The following is a 19,390-nucleotide window of genomic DNA, read 5'->3' on the forward strand; positions in this document are numbered from 1 at the left end:
ATACGAAACCACTCAGTAGACACACAAAATAAAACGAAATCAAAAAAAATGAATGAACAGAAAAAAAAAGAAAAATAATTCATTAAAAAAAAAAAAAAAAAAAAAAGAAAACAAACCAAAGAAAGAAACTAAAAATACACGGCTGCGTAACAGCCAGATGAACTACACATAAGATGCGCTCTAATCAAAAAGCGAAATTACTGTCAAAGAACGCAATATAAACTAATGAGTCATTCTAAGAACGAGTTCTTTTTGAAAGAAACGGATAGCAAGGCACTGCCGAAATCCTCAAAGAAAAATGTACAAGCGGGAAGGGGTGACCAAGAACGGAATTTTGAGACCATAGTCGAAAAATCTGGATGAAGGGAAACAACAAAGTTTGAAAGAAAACAGAAAAGGGAATCATGAAACACTCTCGAGCGCGACAAGTCACCAGTATTTCATGGGCCGCAGCTCGAACAACTGCTTCTCAGAGAGATTTGATTTCCATACCCACGTCCGATTCCTTTTTCAAGGAAGGAGTAGTTCCTTGTGAACTGCTCGCGTCATCATCAACAGACGAGCGGGGGAAGACATGACTCAAGTCACTGATGTAAGCCTCAATCTCACTTACAGGCTCAGTGAGGTACTTGTCACCAACAGGCTTAATGGGCGCGATCGTGCAAATGATGATATACGCAACGAAGGATACAATGAAACCCCCGAAGAAGCTGAGGTCATAGATGTGAGTTGCAGTCTCAGGCACAGTCGCGCCAACAGCGCCAACGAAACCAACAATGTTAATGCCGACACCCAACAAATAAGCGAGAAATCCTCTCCACGAAACGCCAAAATGATACCAGTAAGCAGAGTTTTTGCCCTCAAAAAGGTCCGGAAGACTGTAGTACCCCTTACGCACGATGAAGTAATCGGCCGAGATTGTTCCGCAGAAAGAAGAAAGGAAAACAGAATAAGCACTGAGAACCGTAGTAAACTTCGAACCAGAACTCAAAAGCTTCCAAGGGCACATGGCAATACCGACAATCGCGCACACGTAAGAACCGCGACGAATGTTAATGAATCGAGGGAAAAGAGCCGTCATGTCTGAACCGGCAGACACAGAATTCGCAGAAACATTAACACCCAACTGAGCAAATGCAAAAGAAAAAGCAAGGAAAAACACGCCAGTGCGGACTGCGTGACTATGAGTGTGGTAAAGAAATTCACTCAATAACTCAAGAGGGTCCCATAACGACTTTCCGTAAATCGTCTGAGAAGCAGAGCCGACAATAAGACCAATGAAACAGGTCACACCAAAGCCAAGGGGAATCGTGACTAACTGGGAAAGAACAGCAGTCTTTGGGCTGGATGCAAAGCGTGAAAAGTCAGCATTGTTAAGAATTAAGGTACAGAAGCTGCAAATGCAAGACATAATTCCCTTGATCCATGCCCAAACATGATCAGAGCCGTGAAGGGTTCCGGATTGATTAACGATCGGACCAAGACCGTGAGCCTTGACAACGGCCCACACGAAAAAGAGAATAGCAGCAATAGGTACGATAACCGATTTCACTGTGAAAAGGTGACGAATTTTATGGACGGGGAACCACAGCGCGGGAAGAGAACAAAGCCAGAAAATAAAGAAGCTCACCCACGCATATGTGGTTGTACCGCTACTCCCCATTGTGTTCTTCATGTTCACGTAAGAGGGCCAAATGGCACGGATCATCAAAGTGACACATTCACCGCCAATCCAAGCTTGTACACCGTACCAAATGCAGGCCATAACGGTACGATTGAGAACGGGCCAAAGGGCTCCAAAGATGCCAAAGGGGGCGCGAACGATGACGGGGAAACCAATGTGATAAGTGGCACCAATATGGGCCGCAAGAACTAAGAAAGAAGCAGCAATAATGAAACCAATCCAGACACAGACCCAGGCCTCCCACCACGAGAGGCCTCCCTGAATCATGGTACTAGCCACCATCCAGGTGTTGATATTGATGCACTCGGCCAACCAAAAAAAGACGAAATTTTTGAAGTGCCATTGACGACGAGCAGGCTCAACAGGTAATAAGTCCGAGCTTCGCAAGTATCGCTCCAATTGAGTACTACCAGGGACATGCTCGACTTCGAGGTAATAAGCAATCTTGGATAAAAGCTTCTTGAACTCCATTCTCAATGAAAAATAGTAACGTGTGCTTAAAGAAATTGATGCATACACACACTTCAATTGATGTTGTGGTATTGTTCGACTGTACGTCCCAACGTTTCTATTAGCTTCCTTAAGTTTAGAAAGTCCTTGTTCTTGCGGATTGTTTTTGTTGCCCCAGCTTCTCACTAGATTGTCCCGTCCATGTGAATGCGAAGCGAGTCGTCTTCATTATATTGTTTTCTGTGACTGTTTTTTTCGGGAAAAAAATCTGGGGAAAATCGCTTAATTTTTTGAGTGGAGAAAACGTCCGATTTTAATTGGGCGCAGAAGTTGCCAATATAATATTAAAAGATATGGCCAACGAGGCGTCCAAGCAGCGGATAAAAGCGCAACTTAGCTTCTTTGAATTAAAATATTAATGTGATTGAAATTTGGTTTATCCGCTCTGAGTCCCTGGGTCGTTCATTTCCCTGGGAGCCAAAGAGGAGGGTCATTCTTACCGAAAAACACGTGGTAGATAGCGTATTGTTTATTGGACAAAGAAAAAAAGATAGTAGAAGCACCCAATGATACGGTAATCGACGCGGATATCATTGGCGAAAACATCACATGTTTACAGAACGATTATTCGCGCACGTTTTTATAAGAAACTAACCACCAGTATTTTGCATGCTTACGTCACTGACACCAAAAAAGGGTAATTTGAACTTTACTCTAATATGTTTGGTGTTTGTACGTCGTGGAAGGCTACTTCAGGTAACACGATGAAGAAAAATAATGTAATCGTCGATACTTCGTCATTCTATTGTATATATGAGACGATGCGTTGTACTTCGGAATAGTAGTATCTGAGAATAGGTAGACTTGGTTACGCTTTCCACTTCTGGAACTAAACAATTGAAAAACAAAACAAGTTCTTCCGTTTGTTTAACGAGCGCTAATTCGTTAGGATTGCAATAACAATGCTTACAATAATTGTTTTTGGAGGTTCAGGACATGTCGCGAAAACGATGATCTACCCTGCATTGTTCTTGCTTTATGCTCGACAATTGCTTCCATCAAATAGTAAAATCATTGGATTTGCTCGCTCAGATCTTTCTCGGGAAGACTTTGAAATGCGTGTTGTTTCTCGTGTATCGAAAGAGAGTTTCCCATTTTACACAAACGACACAATAACCGCATTTGTGGAACACTGTGTATACTTTCGTGGATCGTACACTGACGAAAACTCATTTGTAAAATTAAACGATTACATCAAAGGATTTGAAGCTGAAAACTTAAGCAGTCGGGCGAAACGTATATTTTATCTCGGCATCCCGCCTTCGCTCATCAAATCAGTATCTATGGCATTAGCGAAACTCGATCAAAATCTAAACGGTGACAACCGCTTGATTATCGAAAAGCCTGTTGGAGACAGTCTAGAGAGTGCAAGGGATTTGCTTGAGCATATACGGTCTGTTTGGCCAATTGAGAATACTTACAAAGTGGACCATTATTTGGGAATGGAAATGTTTGATGCCCTTCTGATGATGCGATTTGCTAACCCCCTTTTCGCTAATGTCTGGACAAGTGAGTTTGTTGAAAGCATTCATGTTACATTGCGCGAGCAGGCAAGCTGTGAGGGTCGTTCTGGTTATTATGACTCATCCGGAGTTCTGCGCGACAACGTTCAAAACCACTTGTTACAATTGCTATGTTCAGTTGCAATGGACGAACCCAAATCTCTTGAGCAGTCGGATGTGGCTGCAGCTAAAATTGCTTTCTTACGAAGCATTCGGCCATTGGAAGAAAAAGATTTATTATTAGGTCAGTACATTAAGAGCAAAGACCGCCAAACTGTGGGTTATCGTGAACTTGAAGGCGTCGCGAAAGATAGCAACACCCCGACCTTTGCTGTATGCCAACTACATGTCGATAATGATCGGTGGAAAGGAGTTCCTATTGTCATTTCTTCGGGCAAAGGTCTTAAAGATAGCTTTTGCGAAGTGCGCATCGTATTCAAAAACCGCGAAAATGGTCTTTTCAGAAACAAACCAAATATGTATAACCGCTTTATAGCGCAAATATTTCCTCGGATGATTGCCTCTTTTGAGTTGAACGTGAAGGAGCCTGGATTCACCTTTATGATGACGAAGGTTGCGTCTACTATGGATTATCAGCAATCGTTCTCCAGAGGCAACATGCCATTGCCTTACGAACGAGTGCTTTGGGATGTTATTAACAGTTCCCATTCTCATTTTGTCACAGATGAGGAGATTTTGTTGGAATGGCAGATTGTTGACAAAGTTTTGGATCTCCCTAATAAGAAACCTCCATTGCCTTATCAATTTGGGTCCGATTGTGGACCACGAGCTGTTGAAGACTTTATGAAGGAACGCAATATGAGTTGGGACTAAAAAGCAGATGACATCTGTTAATTAATAATGGTTTCTATGCAGGCACGCACGTCTTAAATACGCTGAAGCATACTACCATGTGCTGACTTTCGTCAATATCCTAGCTTCAAAGCGCCTCTTCCTCATTTACGCACTTCAGTTTCGGTATGACAAATCATCCATTTAACTGAATTCTATCAACCCACACTGTAATGACACCCCGTTGTTTTTATGATATAAATTTGAATGTTAATGTTGTTAATGAAATTTAATGCAACAGTGAAGATTGAAGAAATCTGCCTAAAACGTTTTAAATGAAAGTAATAACGAAACAGTAGAAATTAGATTCGGCAAAAACTGAAACGTAGCTCTCTTGGTGCTTTCTGTTCTGTGAGTTACCGGATCTTCGTATTTTCAAGTCACCACCAAAATCCCACCGCTTGCTACGTAGTAGCTTTGCGATACGTTTTTAATATTACCAAAGGTTAATTCGCATTGCCTACTTTTAGGGTCCTCTCAAGTTGTCAAATCGAACTGTTTCTTCGTTTAACTACTTTTAAAGAATTCTAGTGATATCTGTTCCGTATAGTTCGCTCCCATGTGTACATAACAATCATCCTGTGATTTATGGTAGCAGTGTTGATTAATTCAGTTGTATTATCATCTTTTGTTTTTTCCTTTCCCGTGGTACCTTTATTGTCTTTGTTATAACTGTAATCCGCCCTTGTTTTGCACGATTATTGGAAGTTTTGATCCAAGCAAGAAAAAGGACAAATATCGAGTATTTCCCTCATATATTCGTTAAAACGGACATTATAAGTAGGTATACTGCTGCTTTCTAAACCATTAAACTTACTTCGCCTGTGTAATTTGCCCTGGAGCAAAGCAACTTTATTTACGTTATGATGGAAGCAGTACCAAAAGAGTTCGTCCCAAAAAAACGGCGAGTGTTGGCTCAATCGCCTCAGGCGTGTCTTCGTTGTCGGTATGTTGCTTATAGCTTTGCTGTACTTGTGCCGAGATTACTAACCTCTTCGTATAGTCGAAAGAAAATCAAGTGTTCGGGTGGAAAGCCGACATGCACTACTTGTGCGAATAATAATGTTCAATGTGTTTGGCCCAGTAGGCCCAACATGCGCGGAAAACGTTCAATTAACCAATTGAATTCCAGTGAAGTTCTCGGAAAAAATGGTGATAGCGTGTCTTTACATGGGCAAACTTATCATCATGCCCTTCCGCTTTCTCAATCAAGCATTTCTGACATATCAGATGGGATGGAATTTCCACTTACGGGGTCTTTATCTGGTGATGATTATAACAAACGTTTTCGCATGCCATCTCATAAAAAGATCCTACGCTTTTGGGAGATCTTTCAAAAAACATCATATATAGAAGTATTTGGGCTTTTCCATAAAGCACAAATCACAGCCCAAATTGCACATCAATCTATCCCACCGACATTGGCTTTGTGCATCTGTGCTCATGCTGCTCGGTTCTCTCAAGAAGAAATTGCACACTTTAAAACGCCAGCCCTTGCCTCCGATTATTATGCGAAACAAGCATTTTCGATGTTGTCATTTCAATTGCAGGATATTTCGCTTGTGAATATTGCCTCATTATTACTCCTTGCTTTACTAGAACTTGGAGCTGGTCGAGGATCAAAGTCTTGGCTTTTGTTAGGAATGGCAATTCGAATGGTCGATTCAATGGATTTGGGAGACGAACCTGATAATGATCCTTTAGGCCGCCAGTCAACATCCTTATCCTGGGGAGATCGAGAAATGCGCCGACGCACGTATTGGGCCTGTTTCATCGTCGAACGACTTCTAACAACTGGCTACCTAGCGCCTTCAAAGCTCCGGACACTTTCGTTAAAGCTTGAAAAAACAAATATTCAGCTTCCATGTAATGAAGAAGATTTTCTGTACTTTCGCGAAATGTTAACAGAAACTTTTGATGGATCTGCGCCCAAAGCTGCTTACACCGAGTATTCTGCCGAAAACTCAATACCTCAAAAATCACCAACTAACTCTATTATGGCCTGGTTGGTAAGGCTTACGAGTGTTTGGAGTGATACTTCCCGTTGGGTATTGTCGGGCGGATGCTTGCAAAATATTGTTCCTCCTTGGCTGCCTCAATCGGAATTTCATCAGCATATGGATCAGCTCTTGGAATGGCGGAAGGCCCTACCTTCGCAATTGTGTTGGTCGTACGTCAATTATACGGCCAATAGTATTCCTGGTTCTTCCATCGGTTCTCCTTATGTATTCTTGCATTTGCTATATCATACCGCTACTGTTTACCTGATACGGAATCTTTTGGACCTTTTTCCTAAAAAGTGCAACAACAAATTTTCGCTTTTCTCATCTCTCTCCGTTCGTTTTGGACAGCATCCTCCTACAATGTGGGTTGATGAGATTCTTAACACACTTTTGAGTTCGGCAGACATGATCACGAAATTGGCAAAGGATCCCATTAACCACAACATGAGTCCGTTCTTTGGATTTAGCATACTTAACGCTTCTACCATTCACATGCTGTGTAAGTTCTGTCTTTTTAATTCTGATCCTGGTTTTGCGACATCGTCAACCTATGTGGAAACGGATTATCAAGTTTTGTATGAACGTGCAAAGTATTGGAAAACGAATCAGGACATGCTCACAGTATTTCAAAAGCTGTATAATTATTACCGGTTCCAGTACGCAGAGCCGGAGCAGCCGTTTTTTGATCTAAAATTCCTGGGATTTCCGCAATGCATCTTGGAGTATGCTTCAACAATGGAAGATCAACAAAGTGTCAATCCCGCGGTTGACGTTGCTGCCACTTATACGAAAGAGTTGTTATCAAAACCGGTTACTGATTTTCCGAAGTTTGGTGACAACTCAGTTCGAAAATTTACTGAAACGGGAAAAGAGCCGGCACCGACTCTTTCTCCCTCACACATGCAGGATGTTCTTAATCAAGAACTTCCCATCCCATTAAAAACATCCTTACCACTGGGCGACATCCAGTGGTGGAATGAGGTCTTTGGTAACGAAGTTAAATCCGACTTTGGTTTAAGGCCATATGACGATCTGCAGGACCACGGACTGGCAATTTGACTGTGTAGAAAGTTTCAGATGATTCACGATTTTTTTTATTTTTCCATGTTGGTTCTTTGTTTTCTATATATGTAACATAAGCCGTCGGTTGGTTTTCATTCGTTTCATATTCACGTTTTAAATGGGTTTCCGGTGATAATAAGCAGAGTAATACACAATTGTCAATTACAATATATAATGCGTGGTTGTAATTTAAGTTTTTTAATTATTTAAAAATAGAGTTTATACGCTCAGGAAGGAGATGATTGATGAAGATCATATGTTTGCGCACGAGCTGTTCGATTCTCACTTCGGAAAAATCACCACAGAGTTCTTTGATTATCTTTAATCTTAAATTACAAAGTTTTCTACCAAACGAGCTTGCTTCAATCCCCAGCAAGGGCTTAAGTCTATGTTTAGATACTGGCATGTGACTAGCTCTGATAAGGAACAAACAGAGCCTAAAGCGCATCAAAAGCGAAGCTTCCAAGAAGTCATTTGTCAGCGCATTCTTTGAGTAATCAATTCATCTTTGATACTAGAGACTTTTCAACCATAATCCGTGATAAGAATTATTGCGAGCTTTCTAGGGAGTGCCAAAGCGTAACAGCATCATCCCAATAGCTGATTCGTCTTGGCGAAAATTACGCAAATGATACTTCGGCAAGTTAGGGATCATGACGATTATGTTTGAGGCAGCTGACCGATGTATCCACTCAGAGTCGAGAAAGATTAGAAAACGGTTATCTATGCGCCACGAACTACCGCTTGGGCTTTTTGTGACGATGTATTTCACCCGCTCGATCGCGCCGACACGTCACATAGATAAATCAGATGCTGCTTAAGTTGTCTTTTTAACCAATAGATTTTTTATAAGATTTGCTTTTGTTCAATCAAAAAAAAAGCCGACTGTTATCTAAGATAAACACATAGTCTGAAGAAGGATGGCAAACGAAAAGACAATTGAAGGGAAAACTTGTCAAGAATCATATCGTTTTTCCGATTTTCTGTAGCTATAATTAACCAATTCCCTTGACAAGATGTGTGCAAGCATTAGCAGCAAGGCGTTTGATCTTCACGACTTGCGCTAAAACTTTGGAAGCGAATTGTTGGTTCGTGTATCATATACCCATAACTGCCGTTGCAATACATATCCAATTTCTTGTGTATTAAAGCGTGTACTACTAAGTAATGGATCCGATTACTGCCCAGGAAAGCCGCTATTCAAATGAGGAAAAACTAAAGGAGAAGGAGCCTTACCAGGCTTCTGTTGAAACCATCAGCGAAGGAGAAGGAAATGAAGTTATTCCAAATCGTAACCTTTTTGGACGATTCATTGATGGTTTCAAGCCAGCGCCCGAAGTTGCTCAGCGAGATGAAGTCGCATTGAAAAAGAAATTGAAAACCCGCCACATCCAAATGATTGCACTGGGAGGTGCAATTGGTATGGGTGTGTGGGTTGGAAGTGGTAAAGCACTTCACAAGGGTGGTGCTGGCTCAGTAATTATTAACTACTCAATTTTGGGTACAATGGTGTTCTGCACAATTTACGCGCTGGGTGAGTTGGCTGTCGCTTACCCAATTCATGGTGGCTTTACGACGTATGCTACTCGATTCATTGATCCCTCCTGGGGTTTCGCTTTGGGATGGAATTACTTGCTACATTTTCTTTGCACTATTCCCTTGGAACTTACCGTTGCAACTGTTACAATTAAATTCTGGACTGATGTAAATAGTGGCATCTGGATTACCATATTTCTCGTTCTCCTCATCATTATTAACTTATTTGGTGTGAAGGGATATGGTGAAGTGGAATTCGCTCTCTCGGCTGTCAAAGTCATAGCCATGGTCGGTTTTATTATCTTCGGTATCATTGATGATGTAGGCGGTGTTCCATCGGACCCCCGTGGTTACATTGGTACCTCAATTATCAGTGCTAGTGGATTCCGCAATGGCTTTAAGGGTTTCTGTTCTGTATTTGCTACAGCTGCCTTTTCTTTCGCAAGCTCTGAAATGGTCGGACTTGCCGCCGCCGAGACGAAAAATCCTCAAATTTCAATCCCGAGATCAACCCATCAAGTATTCTGGAGAATCTCAATTTTCTATGTGCTTGCATTGTTCGTTGTTACCTTGTTAGTTCGCGCTGATGATCCGAGATTGACAGCTTTGAGTGGTACTTCTGCCAGTCCTTTCGTTATTGCTATTCAGAATGCTCGTGTAAAGGCGCTTCCTTCGGTCATGAATGCCGTCATTACCATTTCTGTTATCTCTGCCACTAATGCCATGTCGTATGCAGGAAGTCGTGTTCTTCAATCGCTTGCAGTGAAAGGTCATGCGCCTAAGATTTTCAAGTATATTGATCGTCAAGGTCGTCCTCTTCCTGCATTGTGTCTTATCTTCTTGTTTGCTTGCTTGGCCTACTTGAACTTGACGGGTAAGAGTGATCTTATTTTTAACTGGCTTCTTGCTCTTTCAAGTCTCAGTACTCTGTTTACTTGGGCTAGTATCTGCTTATGTCACATTCGTTACCGTATGGCTTTCAAAAAACAAGGAAAATCACTTGAGACGATTGGATTCCGTTCACCTTTAGGCATCTTTGGATCTGCTTACGCCTTCGTTTTCGTCATCGTCATTTTTGCTGCTCAGTTCTATGTTGCTTTATTTCCTATTGGCCTTAAACCATCGGTATCTAACTTCTTCCAAAATTTCCTTACGCCGTTTGTAATTGGTGCTTTCTTTATTTTACATAAAATCTTCTCCAAAGAGAAGTATCGTCCTCTGTCAGAGCTTGATTTGGACAGTGGTCTTCGTGAGTACCCTGTTCAACCAAAAGAAAAAAAGACGCTCAAGCAATATGCCTGGTCCTTCGCCCGTTCTTGTTGTTAGTTCCACGTTTTCGCTAAAGCTGAAAACTACCTTTTGATCACAGTCTTCCTTTACCTTCCGATTGCATGATGACTTCCCCCAGTAATACCTTTACTACTATAATACTCTGCAAATATTAGTAACCTCGTTTTTTTTTTAATTAATAAAATAAAAGTTTCTCCAAAAAATGATATTCGTAAAATTTAGGCATAATCATCAGAGCTAATGTATAAAAAACGTCAAATATAGATGGAATGCTGCCAGTGCTTCTTCTTACATATGACATGTCTTACTCAGAGACTAATTCAACAATTGACTTGCCAAAATTCTTACCGTGAAGCATGCCTAAGAATACGTCAGGCGCATTTTCAAGGCCCTTGGTAACATCAATTCTGTACTTGAGCTTCTTCTCATGAACAAGTTTTGGGATGTCTGCATAGTACTCCTTTTGGTACTCATGAAAATAGTCCGAAACGATGAATCCACGAAACGTAATGCTTTTCTTTACAATGTTGATGATGTTTTTTAAAGGATAAGGTTCCTTGGCATTGTATTGACTGATCATTCCGCACCCGATGATACGCGAAAAACGGTTGGCGACACTTAGAACGGCATCCAGTGTTTCACCACCAACATTTTCGAAGTAAATGTCAATTCCCTTGGGGCAGTACTTTTTGAGTGCTTCGAGTGGCTTCTCCTTTTTGTAGTTAAAGGCCGCAACAAAGTGAAGTTCGTTTTTAAGAAACTCGACTTTTTCGTCAGTACCGGCACTGCCGACAACATAAAGTCCAGCCGCTTTGCATAATTGGCCGGCCATTTGGCCAACAGCCCCAGATGCAGCTGAAATGAAGATTGTTTCGCCAGCTTTGGGTTGACCAACAAGTTTCAGCCCAGTGTAAGCCGTCTGACTTGGCATTCCAAGGACACCAACATAGTCAATTAAAGGCAAATTTGCGCCTTTAGGAGTAGGGTAAACATATTGAAGCACTGATTTGTGTACCAACGCATATTCCTCCCAATTAAAAAGACCGATTAAATTCTGTCCTTTCTTAAATTGGTCCAAAGCAGAGTCAACAACAACTCCAACGGCAAATCCGCAAACAGGAGCTCCTTGCTCGAAGGGTGGCACATAAGAGTCATATGAAGAGGCATCAAAGCGTCCACGAAGGTAAGGATCGATTGAAAGGTATAAAACTTTGACCAGCAGGGGGAAATCCTCGGTGACCTTTAATTTTGATTCATCGTATGGGCGCTTCGCGAAAGCAATGTTCTTTCCAACCACAGGGTACCCGCTGTGAGGAGGCATCAACTCCTTGACAATGACAGCGTTGTTCGTCTTGGACATAGTTAAACTATAAATTTTAAGTATAAATTTGATTTCTTTAGATGTAGGAGTTAAAAAATGAGGAACCGTTAAACCTATTTATACATTGCTTAACCGTCTCAGAGTGAAGCCACTTTTGTAACAACTAACTGTCATAATGATGGATTTTACGTAAGCGACGGATGTAAAGTCCGTTGCATAAGATTTTACGTAAAAGAGCATTAACTAATCGTTTTTAGTGGTGCAGCAGGACTCAAGGGTACAACAAATCAATGCATCTTCGCTTATTCGGTACATTTAAGCCAAAGCTGGCGACAGCGGATGACAAAAAATACCGCTGCTTTAGTAATAAGTAGTAGGCTTAGAAAATATCCATACGTGAATTAAGACAGTAGAATGATATTATTGAAGATAACATGTATAAAGAGCAAAATAGAGTTATTTGGCAACGTCTCTGTGATGAGAATAGTTGGTAGATTTACAGTAAGTAGCAGAAAGACGAAGTAGTTAAATGTAACGCAGTCCTGAGCAACACTTATTCTTCGTCCCTTTTCGTATAACACTACTGATGGCAAGGTAATGGGAAGACCAAAAATCGGGTTTTTTGATAAAAGACAGACAAATAAAATGAACGAAGCATAGGACCAAAATTTGCCAACTTTCGGGTAGTCACTCAGAAGTTTCTTGTTAGCACAGTTAGCCTTGTTAAACAACGTTTATATTCTAGCGATAATGGAGAAGGGGGAGGGGTATTTCGAAAACGTTATTGTAGGGAAGCAAAGAGTGGTACCACACATCTACAAAACATAATCAGAAGTGAAAAAGATTCACTATCAATCATAGAAGTGATGACCGAGGTTTTAAAACAAGATGTAGAGCAGAAGTGGGAATGCAGAAAAGAGCTCATCTATACCACTTGAGTTGGTTCAACTTGTTCTACAGTTCTCTCTGGTTTAGCAGCGAGCTTACTGATGTTGCGAATTTTAACACCAAAGAAGTAAAGGACATAAACAAGAGCTACCAGAGGCAGACTCACGAAACCAAGAAGTGCCATAGCCCAGGTGGATGACATGTTCTTAAACATCAAGACACCTAAATGAACAAGGACACCAGCAATAATAAACGTGGGAAAAGTGAATGCTGCAATTGCCGAGCCGGCGACGGATGGATAGGACTCACCAATGTAGTTAACCATGCATAACCAAAGGAAAGCATCTGCAACACTAAGCACGCCTCCTGCAATGACAGGGCAAATCCAATGAATATGACCGTTAGACGTGAATGCAAACCAAAACAAACTAATAGGGAAGAGCCACACTAACAGCAATGCTAACTTGAAACGAGCCTCCGGTCGACTATATCCATGACTTGCGGTATCTTGACGATGAAGATAATCCTGTATCGGCTGAATGAGTATTACAACTGTTGCGCCGACAAGAAAGTTCAAATATGTAAGGTTTGCACCCATATACGACATTTTGTACTTGTCCAAGAATATGTCGAAAATCCCGTCAAGATACAAGAATGTTAAACCATACAAAAATCCATTGTACAGGCCTAAGCACAAAACAATGGGTTCAGTCAGGAAAATTTTCCCAGCCATTGCCAATGCAAAAGCTGTTTTCCGGACAATCAATCGTGCACCACCTTGCACACTTTCCAAACGAGATGAAAAGAAATCACGGCCAATGTTAATGGAAGGAAGTGTTTCGGGCATCATAATGCATAGAACAATAAGAACGCCCCCGACGATCATGTTCATCCAGTAAAACCACCGCCAAGTTGTATGCTCAATAATAGACTCACTAATCGGTGAACCGATAGAAGCACCAGCATTTGCGCCCCAGACGAAGAAACTCATTGGGATACCGATCGTTTTCTTGTCAAATACGTCAGCAATACTGCCAGCGACATTGGCCAGCGCAGTACTTCCGAAAAAGCCTGCAATGAAACTTCCGATAATCATTGTAGCCAGATTACGCGCCAGCGCTTGTTGAATCTGAAATACTACAAAGAGAACCATGGCCCAAACATAAACCCATTTGCGTCCCGTAACATCTGACAAAGGACCAAGTAAAAGGGGACCGACAGCATTGCCGAAAATAAAAAAACTTTGTACCATGCATGCAGCTTGTTGACTGCAATGCCATATTTCTTCGAACTCATACAAAAAGTTAACGACACCTGTAGATGACCAAGTCACATAGATCTCAAGTGTACAATACATTGCCGTAATCATCCACTTTTTCCATGGCTTCCAATGGTAAGGATGTAACGGATCGTCAGGGTCGACGGCTTTAACAATAGCATCAATACCGCCAGACGACAATGAGCCAATTCCTTCGCTTTCAACGTCGCCATTGAGGAGGATTTCCGATTTTTGCAGCTTTTCTTCTCTAGGGGTTTCTAACGCCTTTTCTGGGTCCAGCGCTGCTACGGACACGGCATCTTCGGCTGAAACTTTAGACATCCTAAACTAATGGAATGACCTAGACGGGAAAAAACAAAGATGTATAGTTGGGACAGAGAGCAAAGACCGAATTTCTCTAAGGCCTAGAATAGAAATAAAAATTAAGTATAGCGGTTCTTCCAAGGACAATCTCGAACATTCAACGTTAGTAGTAAACCCAATTTAAAAAAAATGAATTGACAAAAATGAAATCAAAATAATGCAGATCAATTCAAGTTGAGTTTTACTTGAATAGAGAAATAATAATAAAAAATTGGAAAAAAAAAAAAAAAAAAAGAGCCGAACCTAAGTGCTCTTAAACAAGAAAAACAAAGAAAAAACAAAAAGGGGAATGCTGGAGGTAGTGAAGAGCTGGGTTAAATACCCAGGAAGCCTGATAATTACAGATATAGGGCGACAAGCATCAATCGTCCTCGTGTTCCTCGGGCAATGATTTGGGAAAAGTTCTGCGTCGTGTGAGCTAGTAAGGTCACTGCTGCACCAAGGTAAATCTGGCGTCACGAAGAGGCGAGAAGTCGTCCCGTTATACGGAACGGATAAGCCTAGGTCTGGACCTTTTCATATTGTCGCATCAGTCGCAAAAAAAAAAAAAAAAAAAAAAAAAGGGAAGAAAAAAGTTCATAAAAATAATGTGAAGCAAAGAGAAACTAATGATAACAATTTAATAATATTTTATACGAACAATAATCTATGTAGGAACTCAAAATAAGCAAAATCTTAACACGACTACCTTCATATCGGCTGTTCGCTTGTTTGTCGGCGAAAGACGACGAAAAAGTCCCAAAGGCAATTCCAGTATAGACAAGATAAAGGACAAGCCACAAAGAAATGCGAATGTCAAAAATTGAAATAAAACCAAGATGTCAATTAGATGATATTCTGGAGAACAAGTTGTTTGTTTGGTTTTAGTTTCGCTTAATACTCGTCGCTATACCCCCTTGGACATTGCCCCTGTCCGCAAATTAATTATTAAACTAGAGCAAATTGCCAGCTCACAGATAAGAACCGTTTATAATCTTGAATTTTACAAATGAAACATCACTTCGTCCATACGCTCAAGATACTGTTTACAGCCACTTCGTAGCACAAAACCGACATACATTGAATAAGCCGCCGCCACGTGCATTGCCTTCCCGCGCCCTTTTTCGGCAATTACTTAATTGGGGCACGTATCGGCCCGCCTTTCACCACTGACTCTTTAGCAACTTTGTAATGCGACATGAGTAATTTCTACATTCGTGGTCATAGTTTATCAATGTTTTTACTGTTTTTTCAAACATGGTTTCAGAATATTCTCGTTGCTTAAACTATTGGTTTCATTCGTCAAAAAGAAGGCAACAGCAAGTGGCTTATGTCGTTAGGTCAAGGTGAAACCTCAAACTGAAATTTCTGCCGTTCCGCGTCCATTCACGCTTGTTTCCAACACGTGATGCACATTATGAGACTGCTGTTCCGTGAGTGCAGTTTTGTTAAAAGAAAGATACAGAAACGAAGTGACAACAACAGCTCTAACGCGCGGAACCGCCGGTTCATAGCTAGTAGGGATACTGATTATTAAGCATCCCTGTCTTAGAGCGATATTAACGTCCATCCAACTGTTATCACTACTTTCTCAGTAGTAGTGATTAATATGAAACATTGATAACAAAAATTCCTCCATGCGTATAGCAAACCACTTTCTATAAGGAAGATGTTGAATTTAACATTTATTTTCATCCGCTACCTCCATCGTATTATGCAGTTCGGCTCCTCGCTACCTGAAATTAAATCATTAAACAGTTTTTTAAGCGAAGAAAAAGTGGTAACCGGTCGTTTTATGGCGTTACCATGAGGATATTGTTTGAAAACGAGTTTCGAATGTTCATTTGTTTATTACCATTCATGCGAATGGAAATCTGCTTCGAGTTAACGTACAATAATGATAGTTCTGCGGTGAACGAGATTTAAATTCGTGCGTTTACCAACAGAGGGTTTTTATTTGCATTCACAATAATAGAATGATGTTTAACCAACATCCAATATTAACGCCAGGTGTTTTATCATCGTCATTCGTGCACTCTGTTATATTATAAAGAAAAAGAAGAATTTCTCCTTCCTATGTAGACTCAACTGCATTGTTATACGTCAACATGAGAAGAACCGAATTGCTATGACATTTCCCTTCAACCCTTATGTTCGTTAAACTGAAACTTCTTACCCCGTTTGAGTTGTTTTCATGTGCATATGACATTGTTTGTTGGCCCAAAAAAAAAGGGAGTATAAACAAAGCAGCGGTAGGGACAATAATTATGTTATAAGATAAATGTTGCTAACTCAATTGAACATTCAAATAAGGTGTGTGTGATATACAGGCTCAAGGATGTAAGATTAGCAGCTACTGCTTAATGCAGTATCTTCATTTGAGGCGTCTTCACTTGCTCCTCAAATAGTAAATTTAAAGCATGTTTTGTTTATTAATAAAAACAAGAAATATATTAAAAGTAAGAACTAAAACAATCAACTGGCATTACGTTTTCAAATCAACATTTGGAATACTCCCTTTGTCAAGGATGCTTTTGAACCCCAGTACTTCATTAACTATAGCAGGAGTTTAGCGTATCGCACCAAACGTTAACGTATGTGAAAGGGTTTAACCTATCGCTTAATCGTGCGGCCGAAAAACCTTAAAAACTGCTCTGTTGACTTATGAGCAGTGTTTAGTGGAAGAAAATACCTTCACAGAAAAAACAACTAATTAGAACTAGTGATAATTATCTCGTTTATAGTTAATCTCATTGTCCGTAGGTTTTGAGTCTCTATATAGGAGAATAAGTTAGCCTTATATAGTCTCAATTGTATATAAATCATGGAATAAAAACCGAAAATTGTAACTTTTTTGCATTCACCTTTCCCCTTCACCCCCATATTCGCTAAGCCGAAAATCGCATACTCCTGTCAAATTGTTCTTATAAACAAGCGACATTAGAGCTGTTTTCCCTTCCTTAATAAAAAAATGGCAGGTGAACAGTGTCTGAAGTATCCCCATTTTCTTCGTTGAGTTGCATTTTCCATTCCTATTACAAAAGTGTAGAGAATGTTAGTTGTTAAACAAGATTGCTTAAAGCAAGTGATCGGACGAGCGCCTGCTATTTATTGATATCTAATACATTTAACGATAGTTTGTACTTTGTCAGACACCGAACAGCGTCAAATATATAACCAGGCTTTGATTATACATCCTCGGTTTAGTGATCGATGGGGCATTAAGAATTCCTTCAATTACGTAGAAACTCATTCTAGAACACTCTATGGTTGATAATAAAAACATTAATTGCTACCGGCATCAAGAGTATCCTCACATAAATGATTTCGCATTCAGCCAAGATGATAATATTAAGCTTTTTCTAACCGAATTGCATTTCCCTTACTCGCTATGAGAGGATCTCAACATGTGGTGTTAATGTAGGCCTACGGCCTCCGCGTCAATGGAAACGCGCAATATGATAAACGTAAACCTTGTGATGGGTGTTTACAGAACAGTATAATTACTTGGAATAAGTAATATTAATTATGCACTTTTTTTTTTTAAATACAATTGTAGCCTTTACACGACCACTGTATAATACTTGGTTACTAGTTTCGGCAACTAATAATTAGAGGGCATTTAGGTGTCATACGCAGTCGTTTCAAAAGTTATTATTATTCCCTTGATTAAAAGAAGAGTACTTCTTGGTTCACTTGATGACGAATATTATGAATGTATCCTTTATATACGTTATAGTTGAAAGGGCTTGGGGTTACCTTGTTTCTGTGGTACGCATTATCGGGTGCTTAATGTACGACATGTCATAGAAGGAAATCTAACTTCGCACCGAGAGACATGAATTGCGGTGTGGGGTTTCGCTTCTAGTTTCTTGCTATAGAATGTAGTGCCTTATTGCTTTCAGACAACAGTTCTGTATATTCCTTTCTTTTCTGAAGAACATCGGAAGAACATTTGCATTTCAAATTACTCACATACGCATATGGAGTATATCCATTGAACAAACAAAAATTATTAAGGTTGAGAATGAAAACAGCGCATTTAACAATACGTACAATAATAGTCGTTCATTTAACCACTAAAGTTGAAAACTATGAAACAATTAGCGGCATCCGTCAGGACGGTTAGAAAGACATTCAGTAATAGTCCAGTCTCGAACCATTGTAAGACCGATATTTCTGCAGCTGACATAATCACCAGAGCATGTGTCGATACATTGTTGTGCGGGATCGTGAAGCTGGTCAAGAAAAACAGGAGCTGCAGGACTGTAACTGACGTAGCAACCGTTATATCCGACTGCTTGGTGTCGCATGTCTTTAATAGTGTGGTCATTGGCAATGGCCTGAAGCAGTTGTCTGCATGCTTGTTTAGGTGCCTGATGGGCGGGATGACACACGATATTACTTCTCTCTTGAAGCGTTTGCGTTTGCGTTTGCGTGGTGGTGTTTACTAAAGAAACAAGATTGGCAAAATAACTAGATACATCCGCGGTGGATGCAGTATCAGCAAGGATAGAAGCAACATCCTCGGCTCTCTTCTTCAAACCATCAGTTTCAGTTCCTTGCTTGATCCACTTAGCAATATCCTTAGACATGTCACTGTCCTCATGAAGAGCCGTTGCTGCGTGATCTCCCGAATAACGGAATTTATGGTAAAGCAAGACAGCGTCGGAAGTGTGGCCTTTAGAAATCGACTCTTCTGCCAATTCCACCACTTTCGTCAAGTAATTCGCACTGGAATATGTGTAAATTCCAATGTCTTCGAGAGCAGGGAGGCCATCAGTGGTAACAATTTTCGAGCCATTGAACCACACTTCTCCTCTAGATTCATCATAGGGATAGTCTGCATGTACAATACAGCATTACGGACTCTGTATAGGTTGTCCACACACTGACCAAACCCGGGAATGGCCGAGATGGCAGTCAAAACACTCAAAAACTTAACGCTGGACTTGAAACTCATTGTCTGTATAGGATGAGGTTTCCAAACGGAAACACATTACTCTTATATAGCCTTCGTTTACGTGAACCATGGGATAATAACTGAAATTTGTAACTTTTGCATCCACCCTCCGCCCCATGTTAATTAAGCTGGAACCCACATACCCCCTGTTGAATTGT

The 19,390-nt window shown here is 40.6% G+C and overlaps 7 protein-coding genes across 7 annotated transcripts; 3 read left to right on the top strand and 4 right to left on the bottom strand.

Annotated features, from left to right (window-relative positions):
• Nucleotides 1–49: 49 nt before the first annotated feature.
• On the bottom strand, nucleotides 50–2,364 carry SJAG_02147 (uracil permease). Its single transcript, XM_002173324.2, has one exon. It carries the CDS (start codon nucleotides 2,153–2,155, stop codon nucleotides 470–472), a length of 1,686 nt encoding a protein of 561 aa, XP_002173360.2. The 5' UTR covers nucleotides 2,156–2,364; the 3' UTR covers nucleotides 50–469.
• A 491-nt stretch (nucleotides 2,365–2,855) lies between these two features.
• SJAG_02148 (glucose-6-phosphate 1-dehydrogenase) lies at nucleotides 2,856–4,813 on the top strand. Its single transcript, XM_002173325.2, has one exon. It carries the CDS (start codon nucleotides 3,097–3,099, stop codon nucleotides 4,528–4,530), a length of 1,434 nt encoding a protein of 477 aa, XP_002173361.1. The 5' UTR covers nucleotides 2,856–3,096; the 3' UTR covers nucleotides 4,531–4,813.
• A 146-nt stretch (nucleotides 4,814–4,959) lies between these two features.
• SJAG_02149 (transcription factor) lies at nucleotides 4,960–7,874 on the top strand. The gene is made up of 2 exons (XM_002173326.2): nucleotides 4,960–5,494; nucleotides 5,552–7,874. The coding sequence occupies exons 1-2, from the start codon at nucleotides 5,412–5,414 to the stop codon at nucleotides 7,608–7,610; spliced, it is 2,142 nt and encodes a 713-aa protein (XP_002173362.2). The 5' UTR covers nucleotides 4,960–5,411; the 3' UTR covers nucleotides 7,611–7,874.
• A 684-nt stretch (nucleotides 7,875–8,558) lies between these two features.
• On the top strand, nucleotides 8,559–10,641 carry SJAG_02150 (amino acid permease inda1). Its single transcript, XM_002173327.2, has one exon. It carries the CDS (start codon nucleotides 8,781–8,783, stop codon nucleotides 10,473–10,475), a length of 1,695 nt encoding a protein of 564 aa, XP_002173363.1. The 5' UTR covers nucleotides 8,559–8,780; the 3' UTR covers nucleotides 10,476–10,641.
• On the bottom strand, nucleotides 10,566–11,884 carry SJAG_02151 (NADP-dependent leukotriene B4 12-hydroxydehydrogenase). Its single transcript, XM_002173328.2, has one exon. The coding sequence runs from the start codon at nucleotides 11,797–11,799 to the stop codon at nucleotides 10,744–10,746; it is 1,056 nt and encodes a 351-aa protein (XP_002173364.1). The 5' UTR covers nucleotides 11,800–11,884; the 3' UTR covers nucleotides 10,566–10,743.
• On the bottom strand, nucleotides 11,819–14,817 carry SJAG_02152 (membrane transporter). The gene has a single exon (XM_002173329.2). The coding sequence runs from the start codon at nucleotides 14,246–14,248 to the stop codon at nucleotides 12,686–12,688; it is 1,563 nt and encodes a 520-aa protein (XP_002173365.1). The 5' UTR covers nucleotides 14,249–14,817; the 3' UTR covers nucleotides 11,819–12,685.
• Nucleotides 14,818–17,886: 3,069 nt separating this feature from the next.
• SJAG_02153 (hypothetical protein) lies at nucleotides 17,887–18,892 on the bottom strand. The gene has a single exon (XM_002173330.2). It carries the CDS (start codon nucleotides 18,862–18,864, stop codon nucleotides 18,373–18,375), a length of 492 nt encoding a protein of 163 aa, XP_002173366.1. The 5' UTR covers nucleotides 18,865–18,892; the 3' UTR covers nucleotides 17,887–18,372.
• Between the last annotated feature and the right edge of the window lie 498 nt (nucleotides 18,893–19,390).

The sequence above is a fragment of the Schizosaccharomyces japonicus genome (assembly GCF_000149845.2).
Source record: "Schizosaccharomyces japonicus yFS275 unplaced genomic scaffold supercont5.1, whole genome shotgun sequence".
In the NCBI taxonomy this organism is placed as follows: Eukaryota; Fungi; Ascomycota; class Schizosaccharomycetes; order Schizosaccharomycetales; family Schizosaccharomycetaceae; genus Schizosaccharomyces; species Schizosaccharomyces japonicus.